This window comes from Vigna unguiculata, chromosome 5 (assembly GCF_037176805.1).
Source record: "Vigna unguiculata cultivar grain cowpea cultivar isolate G323 ecotype 2 chromosome 5, ASM3717680v1, whole genome shotgun sequence".
Taxonomy (NCBI): domain Eukaryota; kingdom Viridiplantae; phylum Streptophyta; class Magnoliopsida; order Fabales; family Fabaceae; genus Vigna; species Vigna unguiculata.
This window is the reverse complement of record NC_140796.1, coordinates 10,025,299-10,042,156: the sequence shown is the minus strand read 5'-3', so window position 1 is coordinate 10,042,156 and position 16,858 is coordinate 10,025,299. Positions and strand designations below refer to the sequence as shown.

The window sequence follows — 16,858 nt, the reverse complement described above, 5'->3', positions numbered from 1 at the left end:
GTGCTCATGCTTGCTCTTTTACGATTTCAATATCAATTAAATAATTAAAAAAAATCAAGAAAAATAAAATATTATATTATCAAATATTCAATATCAATAGAACGTCTTCAATGTCAAATATTTAGAATGATGATTGTATAAATTTTAAATTAGAATACCAAATAACAATTAGATAAAAATGGAATAATTGTATAAAATAATACACATAAATAAATTTCATAACAAACAAAACAACCATTAATTTTAAAAATGTTAATGAAACATTGTTGATAAAGTTACAAATACTTTTAAAAAATTATAAAGAAAACAAATATTCATGTTTAAAAATATTTCAAATGTCTCTTTACTTTCTTTCTCGAAACTATAATAACAATTTTTTCTTATACATTAATAAAGATTATAATACACTATTTAAAAGAAATCACTAATAATAATTTAGATTTATACATAAATATTTCATCTTTTCAACTTCAAGATAATGACATTAAATTATTATATTATAGTAAATAAAATATCTTTATACAATTGCAATGGTAAAATTATATTAATGAGGATGAGTTAAAAAAATAAAAGTAATTATATAAAAAATATTAAAACAATATTTAAATGATAGAAAAACAACAAACAAAAATATTAAAAAGTAAAAACAATCAAATGTGTGTTCTAAAAACAATTTCATACACCATATAATGAAATTACACAGAGAAAAGAAAATGTATAACTAAGTGTATAATAAGATAAAGTGTCTTGGAGATATAAAAAACTTTTTAGATATCAAAATAGCCGAACTGTTAATAATAAAAATTGTTTGAGCGAAACAATACTTTATTCAAATAACAAAAATTAAAGATAAAATAGAATAAAGAAGATAAATTTATTTTACATTACTTACTAAATTAAGGATTTACATGATTGAATACAAATTAAGAGCGTTTATTATGTAAAAAGTAATAAATAAAAATAATAAAAATAAAGTAGAAATAATTAATTATGAAATCTGAAATCTAAAATCTATTTGATTCAATGGAAATGATAATACACATCTTATCATAATTATAAAAAAATAATGTGAACCAATATTGTAATAAGAGAGGAAGTACATTAAAGATGTGGTTTGAGTCGATTATGTGGATATAGAACAAACATAAAATTAAAAAAGATGAAGGAAACATAGTGAAAGAAAGAAAAAAGTTACAAAATTAAATACCAAAAGGAAAAAAAAAGTCTTTTAAATTGATCAACGCTCTTGGTAATGTCAGAGTAACACAACAACGTGATTTCTTAAATATATTTCTGCTGTTGTAAAAACAAGGAAGATGCTGATATAAAATCAGTTTCTCTAAACTTAAAATAAATATTTTTCAAAAAAATAATTTATTCAAGAGTAGATAAAATTTGCTTATTAAAGTAAGTTTAAAACCTTCTATTTTTTTTTTAAAATAAACAAGACAAATACACGTATTAAGAAATTAAAATATGTTTATATCATTAAAAAAACACTTTTTAAATAAGAAAAAAAAACCGTCCACAGTTTATTGTTATGTGGTTATTTAGTGCTATTTAACGAAGCATGCCAAATTCTTTGCTTTGATAGTTCTTCTTGTAAATGTTCGCTCTGTTTTCTTTGTAAAGGCAAAAGGTGAGAATAAGATACGGAAAAATACGTATATCGAGCCTGTTTCCGGCTTTTACCATATCATATGATAGGAATAAATTACTTGAAGAAAAATATAATAGAGCGCAGGTGTTTTGGCACGTGTTTATTATAATAAAATAATGGTCATTATTATAATAGTTATTAAAATTTATACTGAAGTTATAAAAAGAATGTACATAAAAAAATAATTATAATTTTCTATTAATTTTACAATAAGAGCACTTTCAATTTTCTCGAAGTAAAAGAATGAGTATAAGAAAAACATACGAAGTTCGCATTATTAGTTATGATACATATACATTATAAATACATTAACAATGACATGTGATTAGAGTTTAGATAATCTTATATTTAAGCACATAGAAAATTGAAATTCAAATATAATAAAATCAAGAACATAAAAGATTATTATCGTTTACGGAGAAATTAAATGGATGATGTTTCTAAAATGTCGTAAGTTAATTTATTAGAATTTGTTTGCTCACTCGTTTAATTCAAAATAAATTCAAAATTGGAAAGACGTGTTCAAAGCCATGTGCAAAGGGGAAGCAAAATTAAAATGTGGATATGAAATACAATATTGTGATATTAAAATTAAATCTTTTAGGCCCATTACAGAGGTTATCGTTGGTATGGATGAAATACCTGAAGATCCATATGTTGAAGACTGAAATCTTTAGATAAGCCTCTCCTAATGAAGTCTAAGAACCCTAAACTCTGGAAAGATCTGAAAGAGGCAATAGTGTGCAAATGCATGTTTTAATGCATTCACAGAGCAGGTGTAACGATACAACAAAACCTGCGACTTGTACTTCTTAGCCACCCACAAATTCAACAGCAACGGTTCCATGTGTGCACATTTCCAGGATCAGAATATCTTACAGGTCATGCTACGAGACAAGAAAAATCAAATGTTGTCAGCATTCCGGAGTAAACAAATGTTTTTTGGCCATTGGCCATTATGAGGCAGTGGAAAGAGAGGGATAGAATGACCAAAAGAGAGTCCAGAATTGGAACTACAAGATATTCGCACTTTGATAAACATATTCTGACTGCACTAAACAGTTTTTGATTCAACATTGTCACACCAGAAGAGAAGCAGGAGTGGTTAAAACGAGTGGAATCATACATGTCACACCAGTGGCTCCAAGGTACCATGTTTTACACAAGTAACGAAGTGCGTGTATAATTGGCGTACCCAATCCTTCGTAACTCGCACAGCACCAAGTGGAAAGGAACCCTTCTAAAAGTGGAACCAAATAATCATCACAAAGAAGCCAAGTCCATATTGTAGGAGGAATATTACACTATTTGGAAAGCCAGATCGAATATAGCCAAACACTCAGACAACTACTCATTTCCTAAGTTTAAAGAACCGTCTTTCATCAACTTTAAGCTCAAGCTATTGAATCTCCCACGTGAATAATGCCTTGATGCCTTTCTCCAATCCGTTCCAGTTTTCATCATAGCAACAAATTCATCGTAGCTGATACGTCCATCCTGCAATTGTTCAACAATTTGAGGCTACTATTCCCTAATCAAGACTACTATATCTAAAGAAATAACTCCCAAATTTCACCTTATCTGTGTCTACTTCTTGGAAAATATCATTTGCGACATCTGTACAATCATCTGCTCCATCTTCCATCAAGGCATTCCGTAGCTCATCCGGTTCAATATATCCATTCCCATCTTTGTCAAAATAGGAGAAGGCCTTACGAAGATGATCGTCATTAGCCATCCTTTTTAAATGAAGGGAAACAGCAACAAATTCTCCGTAGTCTAGTGTTCCCTTACCATTACTACCTACCTGTTGTCCACATACAATGATTAAAATACAAAACAAGAGCAAGGTAAACTTCAAATATTTTACTTAGTACCTTCAAAATGAAACTGAACAAACCCAACCAAAATTATAATGGAAATTATATCACAATTGTACACCATGGATTTCAATTTACATTTGCATGTCGACATATCAACTTTTGTCGGCCAATTTATGATTATACCAAGTAACAAGTAACAATATTAGTGTTGTTCAGTCACAATAATTTAGAGGAACAAGGGGAAATTAACTATACTTACAGCTTCAATAAGCAACTGAATTTCAGACTCAGCAAGTTGAGACCCAAAGTTTCGAAATCCAGCTTTCAGTTCTTCTATGGAAACAATGCCATCATTATCATTATCCATCTTCTTGAACATATCTTTGATGTCTTCAACCTCTTCATTGGATAAGAAATCAGCAATGACCTGTTTTCAAATGTACAATCTTAGATCCAACATGCTATACAAGCAATAGCTTAAGTTATCACCAGAGATGCAGCGAACTAACCCTAAGGGCTTTTCTTTTGAATCTGTTCATCATTGAAAATTGCTTAAGCCTTGACTTGACAACATCTCCAAGTGGAACATTAGGAGCCTTCTTGGCATTTTGGAGCCAGGGATGCTCTGCAAGGCAAGAAAAAATAGATGAAATTTATTATCTGTTCTGAAAAGTCATCAACATAATTACAACAAGTAATGTTTATGTTGAAATTATGGGGTTAAGATATTAACAAAGATTGAATTGATATTATCTAAGATGCCAAACATGTTCTGATGGTAGAACAAATCAATGAAGGAGATGACCAAAATAAATAACAAAATTGAGAATTGCCAGAACGAGGACATAACACCCAAAGAACTGTCAGAAACACGTCAGAAAATTGCAAGGCTAAGCTGAGAAGGAAGCAGGAGTGATACCAATTAAGTAGCACCAAAACACTTGGGGAAACCAGCCTTAAAACTAGCCTTAAGGAGGGAGAATCCTGTGGTTAAAAAAACACTCCAGCATGCATCTCATACTACTTGATGAGGGACCTAAGCACCTCATTAACTAAGTTGATAGCTTTTATTGATGGCTCAGAACACTCCACCATGCATCTATATAAGCACCTCATTATACATCATAGCACCCCACTTAAGAGACAACATCTTGATGGCTCAGACTCTACAACATTTCAATCAACTTACTCATTGGTCAAAAACTTTCAGTAGTCAGAACTCTCCACAAGTAGTAGCCTATGCTGAAACATCTGACAACCAACTTTGATACCAACGGATGGGAACCTTAGGAGAACCACAACAAAAAAAGTAGCTATTGTAGTAGTACAGTCCATGGACTTATAAAACTCACACCAGAATCTCATACTTCAAATGAGGGACTCCAGGGTCTGTACCTTGCAATTGGATCCTAACACAAAGCTAGATGAACTTGCTAGAAGGAACAACACAGTAAAAGGGAGGGAAAATACAAGGGGATTGACAATTAACTTGAATAAAGAATCATGAAATGAAATTAGTACTGCACCAAACTTTAGGGACCTTGACAGTGGTGCTGACAGGGCAGTTCACGAAGGATGATACCATCTTAATACCATGTTTAAATTATAGGAGGTGTAAAGGGAGGAAGAGAGACAAAAGACAATATAGCACTGAAACGATATTAACTTAGATGTATGGCATTGCCATGTTCTTGATAGTTGATATATCCACAAAACTTAGGACAGTGCCCCATAATTATACTACCTTTCGTCCTATATATAAGAAACAAATGACAACAGTTTTTTTGTCCAACTTATAAGAAACAAATGACAATTTTTTTGTCGTACTTATAAGAAACAAGGGATCACTTCCAAATATATTAACTGCTAATTTCATTCTATAGCCTTGATTTATTGAAGAATCAATTAATGAGATATGCATTCATTTCCCAAGAGTGTGAATGCATTTATTTGGTTAATGACAAGACAAGTAACACCCATTGGTTGAAAAAAAATATCTATCTACAAAGAGTATCATTAAATATACTTGAACCGTTTGTTCCTATGAGTATTTTTGGGATACAATTTAAGCCAGGATATCATTGAAGAAAATTAACTAAGTTGACTACTTTTATTGATATTGATGAATTAGATATTTGTTTCTTATATATTACCTCTTGTAAATACATAAGAAACAAATACTAACTCATCAAGACCAATAAAATAATCAAGTTAGTTATTTTAATTAATAATATCATAAATTCAAATACCCACAAATTAAATGGTTTAAGTGCTTGATTACATTTAATAATACTGCTCATAATCTACAAGAGAAATTTTCAACCAATGGGTGTGACTTGTTTTGTTAATAACTCAATAAATGCATTCCTTCTCATGAGAAATGAGTGCATATCTCATTAATACACTCTAAAATAAATAAATTAAGGGTACAAATGAAAGTTAGCAATTAATACATTAAGAAATAGTCCCATGTTTCTTGCGAAAGGACCACAAAAATATCTTCATTTTTTTTATTATGTATAGGACCAGATGTAGCAGTTATTAAAAATTTAAAAGCTAGAAGGAGATAGTTTTCACCAATTTTTTTTCTTCACTGGATTTCATTAATCATACACGCTTAAACTTCTGGCATTTAAATCGAGATTTAAAAAAGGCTCTTAACAGTAATATGAAATGAACATGGAAGAAGATAAACATACCAAGCACTTGTTTAGCAGTTAATCGAAGCTTAGGGTCTGGTTCTAACATTTGCCTAACAAGACTTTTAGCACTTTCAGAAATACTTGGCCAAGGTTCCCTTTTGAAATCTATAAGCCCTCGAAGAATGGCCTGTGCAACTCCTTGCTCAGATTCTGCATAGAATCAACATACAGGATAGAAAATAAGAAGACTTTTTCTGAGCAAATGAAATAATAAAAAGAACCAAGCTCAAAAGCACAAAACTCATAATATGCTTGAACCCAAAGAAAGGGTCACTAGCAGATTTAAACCATGCCAGAGAAAAATAGTATGTTTCACAAACCAAAAGAAAAAGAGCAAAAAGTCTAAGCATGCAAGTATTAGCACATAATATGGAACAAACATGAATGTTTATAGGTGCTAATGCACATATTAAAAGAAGGCATACATAAAGAGCATTGTAAGAATATAACAATTTATACCAGCCCAAAACGGGGGAACACCACACAGTAAGATGTAGAGAATTACTCCTGCACTCCATATATCTATTTCTGGTCCATAATTCCGCTTGAGAACTTCTGGAGCCATATAATATGGACTTCCAACAATTTCAGAGAACCTCTCGCCTGGAAATTTTTGTATTACACACAATACATTATGGTAAATAAGTCAGATACCGCAAGAATGAAACAACATATGTATGTGTCTATTTGTTTGTGTGTGTGAGTGTGCGTGTGTGTGTAACATTGAAACATGAGTAGACAGCAATAAAATGTGCCATCTGATGGTAAACTGGCAATAAGTGATGGTGTGTGTTCAACCCTAACATTAATGTCTATACACTATAATGCAGCTGTATACAAACAGGCTGTGTTTCCTAAGAAAATAAGCCAACATTAAAGGGCGGCGCTAAGTTTGTTTTTTGCTTTCATTTACAACATGTCCCCATTACAATAACAAAGATAAGTTGGTTTCTTCTTGTACCCTGTTTTCAATCTTTTCTGAAGGAAACGGTCAACATCCTAAAACAATAGTGCAGTTAGATTCAATTTCATTCTTTTGCTTTAAAAAATTGTTTACAACATTACTTAGAAACAATTTTTAAAACAAAAATGATGTAAGAATGTGTTTAGGTTTTGGTGATGTATATAGTTTATTGAAATATCCACATTTGATATTATAATGAGTTAAGAATTTGTTAATGCCAATGTATTTCTGTAACACAAATTCATACCATCTGAAGTGTACCATTCACTTTAAAGGAGCTAAATCCCTTAAAATAATTGTTCAGAAACTAGCCATAAAAACATATTTATCTTCTTAGGAATTAGCATTATTTTAACACGTCAAATGAGACAACCATAGAATAGAGAGAAACGTCCAACATTTTCACCGACAATTGAACAAATTACAGAACATAATTACAAATTCAAAACAGTAAAATCAAAAGTTAATTACACTTCTTTTTGGAAATGTGAAAATGTAGGACAAAACCCTCTCCTAAACTTTGCTGGTGGACCTACAAAGATGAGTAAAGGAAGCAGCAGTGCATCACTACACAAATTCACACTCTGCTACAATGTGGCACCATAGTGTTTGCATAAAACCATGAGGGTACACATTGGGCAAAAAAAGGAAATGGAGGAAGCATGGAATGACATGGACCTCTTTCAACTGGAAGAGAAAATTTTTGTTGCAGATAAAAAGACAGTCAGAAGAGATAGGCTCTTTAATTTATAATATTATTTAAAGAAATGAAGCCAATCAACCCAATATTTGGTTGTTTAAGCATCTCCCTTCCAGAATTCTGAATTGCAATCTGAATGAACATAAGTTGGTATTATTGTCATACTAATGAAAAAATGAAAACAAGAAAACAAATCAGACACTCTCTTATTAACTGACTGCAACATGATCCACTACTTTGTGTCCAGTTGTTATCGCAGAGTGCAGAATCCTTAATGCCTAAAGAAAATCTTTCTTAAAGACTGACAAACAGCTAAGGTATAATTTGAGCCAAAATATGCCAAATGGACTTTGTATTACATGCCCTTTTCAAGTTTATAAGTTATAACTATCAAGAATAACAGGCTTATGGTTAGGGTAGGAGAGAAAGCAAGAAACAAAAGAATAACTATAACACTGAATATTATTGATAAGATGTAATGAGTTACACTAAAAGAACAACCTAATGTTCTATTTACATGACTAATTAGGTTAGGCTCCACAGTCTAACGAGCACTTACCTCAAGCTACTTCTTACTAAGCATTAAGCTTCATACAAGTAAAAACACATAAGCTAAAAACAAAGAGGAGCATCTGGTCTCTAAAACAAACATAGGGAAAGCAGTACGCCTCCCTAACCCCACAACACCACCAAAGCAAAAAACAGGAAAGCTCCTAGCGTCTCCATGCTACACATCTCAAGAAAATGAGATGATTTCTGGAGTCTTAGACCTTTTCATCAACAGATTCTCAACCTCCCAATTGATCTCTAAAATAGTGTCTACAATAGCATAAAAGAACCAGGGAAAGGGGGTCTTTAGGGTGCAAAGTCTTCAAAGTTCAAAATGCATACCCTTAACAAGCTAGACTACATAGTTACTCCAATCCTTCAACCAGTATAGTTCAACGTCAAACAGCTTAAAAAAATTCAAAGAAATACCAAATAGACAAAATAATCAAATAAAGAAAGAACGACCAAACATGCCAAAAGGGGCCAGAGCAGCAGTTCACCAACAGGCCAAATCTAGTCAGAACAAGACACTGAACACACACAGCCAGGCATAAGTGCATAGAAAGTCCCAAGGTCTTGCCACTCTTGCATTGCCAAAATTGACACCACTGGCCACGGAAATGCAGCCAGCAATGACATGTTTTCTTCTCGAACACTGATTGACACAACACCCTCATAAAACCTAAATATCCACAGAACTAGGAGAAAAGCCAAATCCGAGACAGAAAACAGGAAGTAAAATTGAATCTGAAATTAATACTAACTGAACTTGCAAGAGCTCCAGCCAATCACCATCTTCATAGCCAGCCATTACAGGCAGCCCCATCTACACACGTCCACCACACCACACACAAACACCACAAAATTAAGTATGTCCGAAAGTACACATTCTCCAGAGTCCACATGCGCTCAGATTCTGGGATATTGTCAGTCACATCACGGCAATACCCTACAGGATGGGTTCCAGTCAACAGAAAACAAAAACTTCTGCTCAGGATATGTAAAGATCTTACCCAGAGGTCATCGAGAAAACTATCGATTATCAATGAATTTATAAACACCACAGGCAGACAAGAATCGCCCATGCTCCAGTTTTCCAGCAGCAGTTAGTTGACAGAAGTGACTCTACTCTGATTTCTAAACAGATTCAACCAATAGCTATCTCTTCAAGAATAAATTCCAACTTAGAAACGGACGTGAGAATCTATGAGTACAACCAAGTTTGGTGAACTCAAAACAACAAAGAAGACCTCCTCATTCATAAAGAATGACACTGCTCTAATACCATGTTAAGAGATACGAAACAAGGGAGAGAGAGAGAGAGAGAAGAGAGAGAACCACCTAACAACACTGAATACGAAGTAATGTGGTACTCTAATACATAACCTAGAGCTCCTACTACTAATTACTTGTCCTAAAGTACTAGCCCAAGCCTACTACCAGTAACCTCAATATAATTTCAACAATAACCATCAAAACAGAACCAAAAGCACTTTGTTTGAACACAACCATACAACAGCCTCAGAAAAATACCACCTTAGTGTTAAGAGTACTTATTTCTTATCCAAATGAAGGGTGACAGCCCCCAGCATGGCTGCAATAAAGTCCGCACTTCAACCCACATGTGGCAATAGGGTTTAGAAGAAAGGGAGAATAAAAGGATTGACAAAGGGGACTAACGATGAAAAACTCATGGTCTAATCCAACACAAGCAAAGCAACTGCCAAGCTTGGCGTTAGCTGATCTATTATTCCCGCAACCGACTCCAAATTTTCAACATCATACATTAGATTGACCACTTATAAAGCGCCCTATCATCTTTCAATCAAAATCACATTGTTAAATCCAATAACCGTGAGAGCAAACATAAATAAAAAGGCACCATCATTAACATAGATGCCGTTCAGAGCTTGAGAGTTAAAAGCAGCATCGAAATTTAGGTGCCAACGAGCGTACCAACTAGACAACCATCTTTTTGTGCTGCAGGCGCAGAATGTAGTGTAGACAGTACAAAACCTAACTGTACCAACTTTAAGTACACTGAACAAGGTCCTTGATTGGATAAACTTCTCTATATATACTTAAAAATTGTAATAGAAAAAGAAATAAATTGATCTTATCCAGTAAGCTACAAGCAATTTATAATACTTAACTACTTTGTATAGCAGCTCTCTGGTTTAACATCTCCAAGAGCTTAAGTTTTCCTAACGAGACAAGTTTAATTCAATTTCTTTTATTTCTTCCCGTAGGAGTGTTTATATAGTAAATAATCCAAATTAAGCCTAGACACCATCACAGGCATCTGAAACACCAACACAGTCTTCCAAACAATAACCCCACCAATCAAGTTCAAACTCAACCATACCTTCCCATTCCAAACCAAACTTCCCCAATGCAGTCAATGAAATCCAAATTCACTCACGGCCGTACCTGGCTTGAAGAATATGGAAAGCCCGAAGTCAATAGCCTTGAGCGGCGAATTCTCCTTCTTGTTTGCAAACAAGAAATTCTCCGGTTTCAGGTCGCGGTGGATGACCCCGTGCTTGTGGCAGAGCTGCACGACCTCCACAATCGTCCTAGTGACAGCGGCAGCAGCTCGCTCGGTGTAGTGGCCGCGGGCAACGATCCGGTCGAAGAGCTCACCCCCCTCGCAGAGCTCCATGACGAGGTGAACGGCATTGTCGTCCTCACAGGCTTCGCGGAGTGACACGATGCTGGGGCTCTCCGGCAGGTGGCGCATGATGGCGACCTCGCGGCGGACGTCCTCGACGTCGACGGCGGTCCTGAGCTTCCGCTTGGAGATGCTTTTGCACGCGAGCAGCTCGCGCGTGTCACGGTCGATGCAGAGGTAAGTCACGCCGAACTCGCCGCGGCCGAGCTCGCGGTCCACGAGGTAGCGGTCCTCGATGTTCTCCTTGGGCACGCCGGCGAGGACCGTGATCGGCGCCTTCTGTTTGACAGCTTCAGCGCCGGAGCCGCGCTTGCCATGGTGGTCTGCGTTGGAGAAGCTCGATTTGACGTCCTCGCGGGCCACGGCGGCCGGGGATCTGCAGCAGTTTCCCATGGCAGGAGGAGCAGAGATCGCGGCGGAGGGGAGGGTTTGGGAGGAGACGGTCGACTAGGCGTGCTTCGTTTCACATCATAATGCCGAAACCCTAACCCTAGAATGTGATTTTGAAAAAGAAGGTATGATTGAAACGAAGGTGACGAAGAAGATGAAGAAGAAGACGAAGAGTATGAGTGTGAGAATGAGTGTTAGTGAGTAGCGAGTGAAGGGAAGATGGGTGTGTGAGGGTGTACGGTAACGGCTGGGGATGCGGTTTTTTAGGAGCCAGGAACCTCGGGTTTTCGCCATTTCATATATATAAATTATTTTATTCTTCTTTTTTCGTTTTCAATGAACTTTTACTTACTATTAAAATATCAACAGCTTAGAGTAATACTGAAATACTCTACTTAATAAACAAACATTTTCCGCTTTTGTGACTGCGAAAGTTAACTAGTAATGATAATAAATACAACTGTAAACAAAAAGAATTAATAAATACAACTGCAAAAGTGATTGTTTTTGTTTTTGTTTTTGTTTTTGTTTTTCTAAGCACTACCTTCCAAAACCAATCAACGTTATTTATTTCTCTAATAATCTGAAATAGTGAAATTTATGTATCAAATTAGTATTTTTCTAGTAGATATTCTTTACATATATAAACAACATTTAAGTTTTTGAACTGATGTTTAAAATTAAATGTCATAATTATTTGTCTTGAATAAAAAATTATTTTGATGCTTCAATAGATTGAAGCATATGGGAATATTAATTAAATGTTATCCAAGACTAAAATATTTTAATGATAATTTAGAATATAATCGTTCAACGGTTGTGTGGTACAATATTAATGCAAAGATATTAAATACTATTAAATAAAATATGAAGTTGAAATAAATATACGGTTGGTAAGAATTATAGTGTGCGCATGATAATAATTTCTTTTGATGGGGTTATATTTAGCTAGATCAAAACTAATTGTTCTTAAATGTCTGAATGAAGTAATTAATAGAAGTACTTTTATTTAATTGATAGTTTTGAATTTGTCTTAAATACGTAGTTATGTTAAGAAAGAGAAGTTTGTTACTTGTCACCTAGAATAATTATATTCAACTTAAATTAAAAACATTTCCAATGAAAAAAACTAATTTGGATTTTTAACACTTTTCAATGAACATTCTCTTACAGAAACAAAATAAGTGGTGGAGACAAAGGATTTTCAAAGTCCAGACACAAATGGTATAAATTATAACATACAATCCACTTCCCTAATCCATAAACTCATGCCACCTAATTTTTATTAATTTTCATATTAGCAAAATCTTTTGTAACAGTTAGATTGCAAAAAATTAAATTTATAAAAGTTAAATATATTTTTAATCATTAAAATTTGTATTTGTCTTATAATTTAGTCTATAAATTTTAAAAATAAATAATAAATCCAAAAAAAGTAACATTATTAATTTAAAAAAAATTATATTAATTTAATTTTAAAATTTAAATATTAAAATATATCAAAATTTAGAACTTGACAATTTTAAATTCAAAAAATTAAAAACATATTGAACTTTTTATTAAAAAACATTGCCCAACACACTATCTCTGTATTTGCATATATTAAATGTTTTCTTTTATCTAAACAAAATGATAGTATGATTCTTATTTTTTAACTTTCATCATTTATTTTCTGACATAACTTGGTGTGAATTATTGATTCTTAAAAAAAATAGTAATATATTAATTAGTCATGTTAAAAATAAAATATGAAAGTAAAAAATTTAGAATTGTAATATCGTTTTCTTTTTTTAGTGATATATCAAAAGTAAGTTTGAAGTATAAGGTAAATTTTGATGAAGCTTGGAGGGTTAATTCCAATTTGTTTGCGACCACATCTTGCAAAATAGTGCAAAGATCTGTTGAGGTATTTGTTTCTTGGTAAATGTTGCTACTTGATCCTACTTGTTGTTATATTTGGCAAACATGTGTACTATGTAGTTTTTCTAGTGGTGAAGAAGAAATCTTGTTATACGACAAAATTCAATAATTGAGATCATAGTTTAATCAAATAAAAAATGTTTCATGCACTCAATTAAAGAAAAGTTGCAGTGCTTCAAATTACCAGCAGACATGTTTATTGATGACTATTCAGAATGTGAATATGCAAACAACATTCTACCGTTTAAAAGAAAAAAAAAATTACTTTAGTGAAGATGTGCACACTTCCCTAAAATAAAGATGGTTTACTGTCCCAACCACTGGAAGCATCTCTTCAAAATGACTACAAATTTGTCACACACTTGTCTCTGTTTAAGACATAAAAATGAACATTGGAAATCTCACCTGGGTCCAATTCACACTGGTACATGCAATTATTTGGAAGAAAAAATTAAACTTTGTCAGTGAATATGGCTTATGAAAATATTCATTCCTTAAATACAACAATTTAAAAGGAACAGGTTAACTTTAAGATATAATTACTTACAATTGGATGAAAATATAAAAATGTAAGAGTCCGTATTGGTTTTCTTATATTGTCCTCTTCTGGATATTAAAAATTCATTCTGTTAATATTTTAAATAGTTTTTTAATATATTTAAAAATATCAAAATTAATGGTAATTAAAGTATTATACAATACAACAGAAAAATAGTACAACAAAATTCAATAAAAAATACAAATTTAAAAATATATTACTGTCAATATATCATTTATACTTCCTTAATAAACAAAACCAAATTAGTATTTATATGGCCTTCTATTATTTTTTGTTTACGGTTAAAGTTTATAAGTGAGTTTAAGATTAAAATATAAATTTTATATTGATTAAAAATGAAAAAATTGAGTATGATATAAAATATAAATATAAAGATTCATAAATTTATTATTTTAAAGTTTTGAATTTAAAATGACATTAATAATTCATGGTTAATGATATTTTGACTCATTTTTTTTATTTACTTTTAACCTACCATTATAATCACTCTTAGATCATCACATCACATTACTAAAAAAATCAAAATAAATAATTAAAGGGTGGTTAAAATGATAGGTTAAATGTGAGTTAAAAAAGGTGAGTCAAAATATCATTATCCTTTATTGATGTTGTGTTTTCTCCATAAATAATAATATTTTGACATATTTTTCTGACTCACTTTTAACTTACAACTCCAATCACCTTTTGATCATCACATCACACTATTAAAAAAATAAAAATAAATAATAAAAAGATGATTGGAGTTATAAGTTAGAAGTGGATCATTGAATCAAAATATGATGTGATCAATTTTCTCTTCGACCCTGAAATATAAAAGTACAAAACACGTAGAACATGAGATACAACAAAAGAACTGTTACATCAATATGCAAAATCTTGTGTAACATGCTAAAGCAATCATAGAAAGAGGAGATTAAAGAAAGGTTTGAGAAGAGAAGTGTGATTAAGCAATAGTTGAAGGGATTAGAGTGCAAAATTGAGGAAGAAAAAAAGATTGAGAAAAAGAAGAATAGAAGATGCCATGTGCCGTCTCTTTAATTTACAAACACATGAAACCAAAGGGACCTTCTTGTCTGTCTTCGTTCTGTGTTTGTTTGTGTGAAAGAGGAAGTGAGTGGGTCTTATTGGGCATCTCCACCAACCAGTTTTTCTCATTCTATTTCTGAAGTTGCTTGCATTGTTGGGGTGCTTCTTTTAGAAGCTCCACATAATTGTTGCAAAGCCTTGGATCACACCCAGCCTACCAAATTATGACTCATCCAAACCTTTTTTGTGACCAAACCTTATTATATTATTGGGTCCATTAATTGGGGAACAAGACTTATTATGCCTCATTTTGTATTCATTATCTTCTCATTGGAAGCAGAGAACAAAGACAGATATTTCCAAACAACTAAAACATACACGACAAACATCCACACAAGAACCCCAAATACACAAATCCTATTCACATTTTATGCTTTCTTCAATTTCACCATTCAAACAACCTTCTACTTTAATCAAAGCCTTCACAACTATGGAATGAAATATACATATATATATTTACTATACTATATATAACTGAAATCATGTCGGACAACATAGTATGTCACCATCTCGACCAGAGCTAATAAGGATTAGGCATTTCACCCAAAACTAATAAAGATCAAGCATAATTAATAAGAAGATTTAGACATAAACAAGATTAACGAAACCTTAAAAAAGCTCAAGAAAGTTAATCACCTAAACAACTGTCAGGTTTTACAAGGAGGGGATTTCACTGGGAAGAACAAACACCAATGAGATCTAAGTCTAACCACATAAGACACTGACACCACTCTCAACCTAAAACCTTAAGGCAATGGGTTTATGGGTCTTTATTCTTATATAGTGCTCCACTTTCTCATTTCTAGCCAATGTGGGACTTAGAATCACACTTGGATTCCTAACAACAACCTAGGTCCAATTAGGTAAAAGCCCACAAATCCATTATAAATAATAAATAATGATATTTTGACCCACTTTTAAATCACAACTACAATCACCCTTAAATTATCACATCACACTACTAAATAAAAAATCAAAATACTTAATTGAAGGATGATTGGGGTGATGAGTTAAAAGTGAGTCAAAATATCATTATCCATCAATAATATTATTCACAAGATAAATACTATGCATTTATTACAATATTTTATTATCATCTGACGCACATATCTAACTTGAGCATCAGAGTGTCTTTTACGTGAATACTTTATTTTGGATATTGAAAATATTTCGAATCTAGTACATTTCCGACTACGTAAAAGTAAAGTGGAGAAATCTCTTATAGATGATATATAAGAGAGTAGTGATTGGCATGAGAGTTATGCATCATTATAGCATACAGAAAAGTAGTCAAATTAGGGAACTTTTGCTTGTAAAAGTGCATTTGAGTAAGAGGTAGTGTAACTTAGCTTCTCATTTTGTTGAACCTTGGCATTTCGAGCTTGACATTTTCCATATGCAGAACTTTCCCTTTGAGTGTTGTCTCTGAAAACAGACATCACACATGATGAGTATATCGTAGAAAGTAGACAAATTTTTAATTTGGAAAGAAGGAAAAATGAGTAAGAAGTTGATTGAGTGGTCAAAATTAAATACTAATAGGAGCCAACTTTTGGCAACAACACTGCAGCTTTTGATTAAAATTGTTAAATTGTACTGGTTTTCCTTGGTGACTGGTTTAACACCTTTTTTAGCCAAACCAAAAAATCTTCAGTCACTTGTTTCGTTAGGCCATTTAGTAGGTGCTGAACATTTTGCTAAATTTGGGGACATATCCATAATATTTTTTCTTGGTGCAATGTGACCAAATAGTAAAAGTAAGAATTGTATTAATCAAGAATTATAGTTATGTGTTAGAAAGTGCTGTGTTTCTCTCAAGTACTGCAATGCCATC

General features: G+C 32.7%; 1 protein-coding gene across 1 annotated transcript; it reads right to left on the bottom strand.

Moving 5' to 3' along the window:
* Positions 1 to 2,667: 2,667 nt before the first annotated feature.
* Positions 2,668 to 11,737, bottom strand: CPK13 (calcium-dependent protein kinase 13). The gene is made up of 7 exons (XM_028072661.2): positions 10,829 to 11,737; positions 6,645 to 6,788; positions 6,183 to 6,335; positions 3,993 to 4,108; positions 3,743 to 3,910; positions 3,237 to 3,467; positions 2,668 to 3,157 (listed from the first exon to the last, which is right to left on the bottom strand). The coding sequence occupies exons 1-7, from the start codon at positions 11,460 to 11,462 to the stop codon at positions 3,008 to 3,010; spliced, it is 1,596 nt and encodes a 531-aa protein (XP_027928462.1). The 5' UTR covers positions 11,463 to 11,737; the 3' UTR covers positions 2,668 to 3,007.
* Positions 11,738 to 16,858: the final 5,121 nt, after the last annotated feature.

Coding starts and splice junctions, on each gene's coding strand:
- CPK13 (XM_028072661.2), bottom strand. CDS start 11,462: ATGGGAAACTGCTGCAGATCCCCGGCCGCCGTGGCCCGCGAGGACGTC. Junction 6,336..6,644: donor TGTTCCCCCGTTTTGGGCTG/GTATAAATTGTT, acceptor GATTCTATGCAG/AATCTGAGCAAGGAGTTGCA. Junction 3,911..3,992: donor TCAAAAGAAAAGCCCTTAGG/GTTAGTTCGCTG, acceptor ATTTGAAAACAG/GTCATTGCTGATTTCTTATC.